The sequence below is a fragment of the Phaethon lepturus genome, unplaced genomic scaffold (genome assembly GCF_000687285.1).
Source record: "Phaethon lepturus isolate BGI_N335 unplaced genomic scaffold, ASM68728v1 scaffold10870, whole genome shotgun sequence".
In the NCBI taxonomy this organism is placed as follows: domain Eukaryota; kingdom Metazoa; phylum Chordata; class Aves; order Phaethontiformes; family Phaethontidae; genus Phaethon; species Phaethon lepturus.
This window is the reverse complement of record NW_010514047.1, coordinates 53,278-59,247: the sequence shown is the minus strand read 5'-3', so window position 1 is coordinate 59,247 and position 5,970 is coordinate 53,278. Positions and strand designations below refer to the sequence as shown.

Genomic DNA, 5,970 nt, shown 5'->3' with positions numbered 1-5,970 from the left:
GTTCAGCAGAACGATCACGGCATATTTTAACAATACTAGGTGACCTAATCTTTATTAATTTATTCATAAAAAACGTTTTAAAATGACACTGCCTTGAAAAATCTGCATCCACTTGCAAAATACAAGTCATGAACTTTCTGTGCTCTTTTTTGAAAGTGAAAACCCTGTCTTTAAAGAGAAAGAAACAGTTCTGAAGCAAAGCAAGGACAAGGTAGTTTGACAAAGACAATTAAAGCAGCAGACATGGTTTGAAAACAGGGTTGGGTTTTTGTTTCTTCAAAAAGGAAGTATTTTTAGCTTTAGACAATACTAGTAAAGCTAAGAATGAATGTTTTATCCTGGCTGTAACAACACAAGCACAAAGTAAATTGAGAGCCATTCCTTGTTCATGTAGCTTGGCTAATCCACCTGAATGACAACTTGCCCTACTCAAATGTTCTATCCTGGACATTGGGTAAACTCAAAGCACAGTTTGATCTATTGTTTTAAAAGCGAACAACAGGCAAATATCTGCTGTCACTTGAATAATGTGAAACATATTTTCATTGCCAAAAAATCCTGATAAGGAATTAGAATGAAAATTGTTCACTGCAACAGTGAAGTTACATTATATTTTAATCTCCTAACTTTCCAGATATTTCATTATCCTGGAGAATACCCAGGATAATGAAAATTTTTGTTCGGAGCAACATTTACCGCTACCTCTCTTCACATCTCATCTCCACTCTTGCAATTTCCTAATTTATCATTACAGTGAAAGTCTGTTCACGCTTCCATGGCTACCTTTCTTTTCTTACCTGCTGTTTAAAGACATTTACAAACTGCTTTTCGCCACAAATGCGAGCCCTTTTTTTTTTTTTCAAATACAAATGCCTAAAGCTTGGCATCGAAATTCTATACATGCAGGCTTCTTGCAGCCCCCTTTGAATTGAGAAATTCTGGCTGTCCAGGACCTCTAGAGAGGCAGTAAGCATTTAATAGCAGAATGGTGGTCCTTTCACACATTTGCTTGTATCAATCAGTATTTTGAGCAGATATCTCTCTCTCTCTCTCTCTCTCTCAAACTAATTCCAAATAGATTATCATCTTAAAATCCCTGCGTTTTCTACAACAAAAATTGTGGTTCCCATAAAAAAAAGAAATCAGATTAGCAAGCAACTGTGGTCTTCTGAAGAATATAATTTGAGAAACTGATGGGCTGACCAGAGCTGGGAAGATCACCACTGTACTTGCACAGCGAAACCTTACAACGGGAGAGCTGCAAACATACGCTGTGGAATCTGGTTTTAATTTACTTAAATGTCCAAGGTCTCTAGGCTGAGTGTCACAAAGATCATAATACTATACTTATGATTTGGTGGCCACCTTTTGCACTGAGGCAGTGCTTTTGCTAGAGTTCTTAATTAGAGAAAGAAAGAAAGTTTAGAAATTTGAATTGTCTGCAATAAATAGAGGCTTTTTAAAGTTTAGGGTAGGAGCACTTTTCTCATGAAAATTGCTAACCTGCTTGTTCAAACCCTGGACAAAAGCACTGCCCAAAATAGAAGTAGAGGGAAGACAAGCCCACTATGCCAGACTGCAGAAAGAGGCTAGGGCCTGGAAAATGAAAAACAGTTAGGGACAACACTGAGGTCATAGAGCTATTCCTTAAGCTTGCTAAAATTCAGCAGTCTGAAGCACCTAGGGACAGCTCTATACATAAAAATGAAAAATAAGGTGATTCTTGCAGGAGAATCAGTTCACTTACACAGGTATGTAAATTTTTTAAGTTGACTTTTCCAGCTGTGATCTAGCTATTCTAGCTGACACATCCAGCTGTGATCCCAATTACAGCAGATCACCTTGCAGCAGATGTGTCTGCATATCGACATGAAATATTTAATCTTCTATTTGATTGCTTTGGGTTAAGGCTGGAACTGCTATAAGGTCACTAAAGACTAAAATTTATAATATCCTTTGCTACTGTATTACTGTTATTTTCAAGTCTGTTAGTAAATAAAACGCATATGGTTCTAAATCCTTTTACTTTAGTTTCTAGAAATTCTTCCCACCTACTCCCTATTTTTATTGTGCATTCTGAAGAGCCTCCATAATGAGGCTACAACAACTACTTTTGATACTGACATGTCAATGCAGTCTTTCAAGTAATAAAATCTGATACTTCTCCCATTATGCTTTCATAAAATTTCCTATGTCTGCAAAATCATCCTTGGTCTTGGTTATCGTGCATAGCAATGAGGTAGTATTTCAAATGCTATACACGCAACATAATTAGTAAGCCCATTTCTTACTACACTGTAAAAATCAAGACAGTATAATGCCAGGTCTTATATCTGTTGATTGCATGACTGGCTAGGTTCCGGATTCCTCCCTAAATGAACTCTCTGCTATGCTGGGACTACCTCAACTTATGCCAAAACATGAAGCATCTCAAACTGCTCCTCCAAACGTAAGGAGCAAATGAAGTACAGCAATGCTTCAGCCAAAACAGCTGCTGCACGGACTAGGTGCTCTTGTAAGGCGAGCTGGAAAATCAGATCAGATTTGCAGACTCATGTATTGTCAACCACCACAAAAGGATCATACTAACTCCAAAAATCAAGGTGGCAAAGTGGAAACTCTTTTTCCAGGCTTTCGATTATTGGGAAGAAGAAACTTCATGCATTTTAAAAGAAACATCTCTATGCGTAGCATACATGAGGGATATGCAATTGGTGGGGAAGGTGAGGAGACTATCAAAGCAATCTTTCCAGATCACCTTCTTCTATACATGTGAATTTAACACCTTCTATTACTATAATGTTCGTTGATTAAAATGTTTTAGCATGCCTCCCTGAATCTGGAATAGGCATTTACAGATAAATAAGGCAACTCTTCTATTATTAATCTTCTTCAAGTAAAGCACCAACCACAGTGATGCTTGTCTAGGAGAGTATGAGGAAAAAAATGACCAGTATTTTAAGATTAGAGCTGTTATGTTTACCTGGCATTATAACATCAGGAAAACCCAGCTTCCTGGTAATAGAAATGCCTCTATTAAATATCATGGGGTTTTCCCTTCGAACCTGTTCCATGTCACCACGAAGAAGTTGAAGAGATATTATAAGTCCTGGAAAAAAACAAAGGTGTTTATTTTTTCAGACCTCAAGAATTAGATGTCTGTATATACAAGGCATGCAGGTAAAATAACACTTTGTTCCACAAAGCATTGTTAATTTAATACAAATATATAAATACAGAATTCTTTTCTCCCTTGGGGTAATTTAAAACTGAAATGGAAGCAACAAAATTGCTTTAAGGGATCAATTAAGAGCATAATATTATATTACAATACAATTTTTAAAAATCAGAATACTTAATTTTGCAGAGATGTCACAAGTTACAGTGAAGTACTTAGTATTATTCCTATTCCTCACATACAGCAGGTTACAACACCTGTACAAGCAATGCCACTTCTGTGTGAACTACCACATCACACAGTGCCATAGAACACCTCTGAAGTGCCTTCAATCCCGCTTAATACCATTAAAAAAACCCAAACAACAACAAAAAAATATCTTAAAGCGCATCTGGTCCACTTGTTTCTTCAACTACTTCATACAAGAACGCCGTTTTTAATGAAATTCCCTTCAGTACCTCAGCATGTTTCAAGAGTACCAGCTGGTCAAACTGGCTTGAGAAAAAAAGAGTAAGAAAAGCTCAGCAACTAGCTCTTTCAGTGCAACCCTTTGCTCAGTATATCAACTGAATAGCTTGACTGGGAATAATTACACCATTAATCTCAGTCCAACTGCTTTCTCTAGTTGCTTTTAATTTATATCATACTAAACCCCTAAAATGAGGATAATCATATAATCATTTAGGTTGGAAACGACCTTTAAGATCAAGTCCAATCATTAACCTAGTACTGCCAAGTCCACCACCAAACCATGTCCCTAAGAACCACATCTACACGTCTTTTAAATACCTCCAGGGATGGTGACTCAGCCTCTTCCCTGGGCAGCCTGTTCCAATGCTTGACGATACTTTCGGTGAAGAAACGTTTCCTAATATCCAAACTAAGCCTCCCCTGGTGCAATTTGATGCTGTTTCCTCTTGTCCTGTCCCTTGTTACTTGAGAGAAGAGACCAACACCCACCTCGCTACAACCTCCTTTTCGGCAGTTGTAGAGAGCGATGAGGTCTCCCCTCAGCCTCCTCTTCTCCAGGCTGAACAACCCCTGTCCCCTCAACATACTACTGCTACTACTAGCAACAACAATAATACCACCAATACAATAATGTATTGGTAAAGTTATGAAGTGAAGCATTACGATATCAGAAAATGTCAGCATTAAGCTCAACCATGTAAGCCTAGCCTCATCTGCTGAGCATACATCACCAGCTTCACAGATCAATGTGAATGACATTCACATAGTAATCTTCCGCAATTTTTTTCTCATTCAATGAATGATAGTTAGTCAATAGTTCTCACTCAACAAATGACAGCCAAGAGTCCTTTCTATCGTCTATTCACTCGCTGGAACAACTCATACGAAACACAACACAAACACTGCCTCATATACATATTCTTGCATGAGCCATCTAAAGTTCTGCTCCTTCCTAAGCTTAATATATTGGCTCTGCGAACAATATTTAGTTGCCATTTTGTTAGACAAGTTACTAGGGCAATGAAACCAGTAATATCATGTAACTCCCACTCAGTTTCTGCTCTTTTCCCTTTAAATAATTTTCAAGCCTGTTGTTTGGCTTCAGCCAAATTTGGCAAGTAGGTAGGTGTCCAGACAACATGAAGATTGTGTAAGTTTTATGAATACTGGGAGTTGGGATGAAAAAAAAGAGCATAAAGCCTTAAAACGAAGGAAAAAGGAGGCCAACCAGCCAGCTGGACAATCAGCATGTACGTACTCCAAAGTTACCAAAACATAGACTTGCAACTGTCCAGCTAAGTAGTCAGAAGAGCACTGCAAAGCACTTGCAGGGAAAACAGGCTTTGTAACCATGAAAAAGATTCAAACCCTTTGAATACCAGGTATGAGTGCACATCTGTGTGTGTGCGCTACAGAAGGTTTAACTGAACACAGGAAACAAGTTCATTAGAAATCAGTCTTGACTATTCTTGCCACTTACAGAAAAACTTGTTCATTTTATATCCTCTTTTGCTATTAAGAACAAACAAATGAAAATAAATTTTAAAAATTCCAGCATAAAGGACTGGAGCAAATTTGGAAGTTTAGAGCTCCCCACATCCAACATCCCCAGTACTTAACAAATAGCATCAGAATTCTCTATTATCTATAGAAATTAGTGACTAGAGATAATAGAATATGTAATTTTCCAGCATGGTATTACATATATTACTTACATGATACCCTTTCACGTATACCACCCCAAAAAACTTCTGCCTAGCTTCTTGCTCTCCCCAAATAGTTTTATAAATCTGCTCTCCAGTCCTCTTTTTCTACCCAGTCTATCGTTACAGATTTTTTTTTTTCTACTCCCTTCAACAGATCTGAAGGACTAATTTTACACAAGACCTGGGAAGGTGGGGAGAGGAACAGAGCGCTTTTCTTCAGGAAAAAGTCACATTTGTGATCTGAGCATTTTCCCACTGTAAGAGCAGGTTCTGAGAGGCCCAGATTGTATTACTTACGCTTAAATCACGTCAGCCTGCAATACAGCCCCTCCCACCCGGACAATACCTTTGCCAAGTTTCAATCTCCTATTCCAGAGAGGCATTTCAAATTAATGAAATGTTTGAAATAATTATTTTTAAAAGCCAAAGGCAAAGGTAAAAAGTTATCTATTTCCCTTCTGCTCTTCAAAAAAGCTCACATGGGGGCAAAAAAAAGTTTTCAGCAGCCACCTGGAATTGGAAATAAATGCAAACAGCCCAAGTTTTTGAAGTTTTAAACAATGCAGGAAAATGTTTTAATAGTAAGTGGTGGATGACCTTAGCTGTAACAGGAGG

The 5,970-nt window shown here is 37.8% G+C and overlaps 1 protein-coding gene across 1 annotated transcript in view; it reads right to left on the bottom strand.

Annotated features, from left to right (window-relative positions):
• Nucleotides 1–5,970, bottom strand: part of DOCK3 (dedicator of cytokinesis 3) — a gene marked incomplete at both ends in the record, with an annotated part of 123,551 nt that overhangs the window by 67,822 nt on the left and 49,759 nt on the right. Inside the window, one exon of the mRNA XM_010291889.1 lies at nt 2,984–3,109. Coding sequence (XP_010290191.1) covers nt 2,984–3,109 — 126 coding nt within the window. The remainder of the gene's footprint in view (nt 1–2,983; nt 3,110–5,970) is intronic.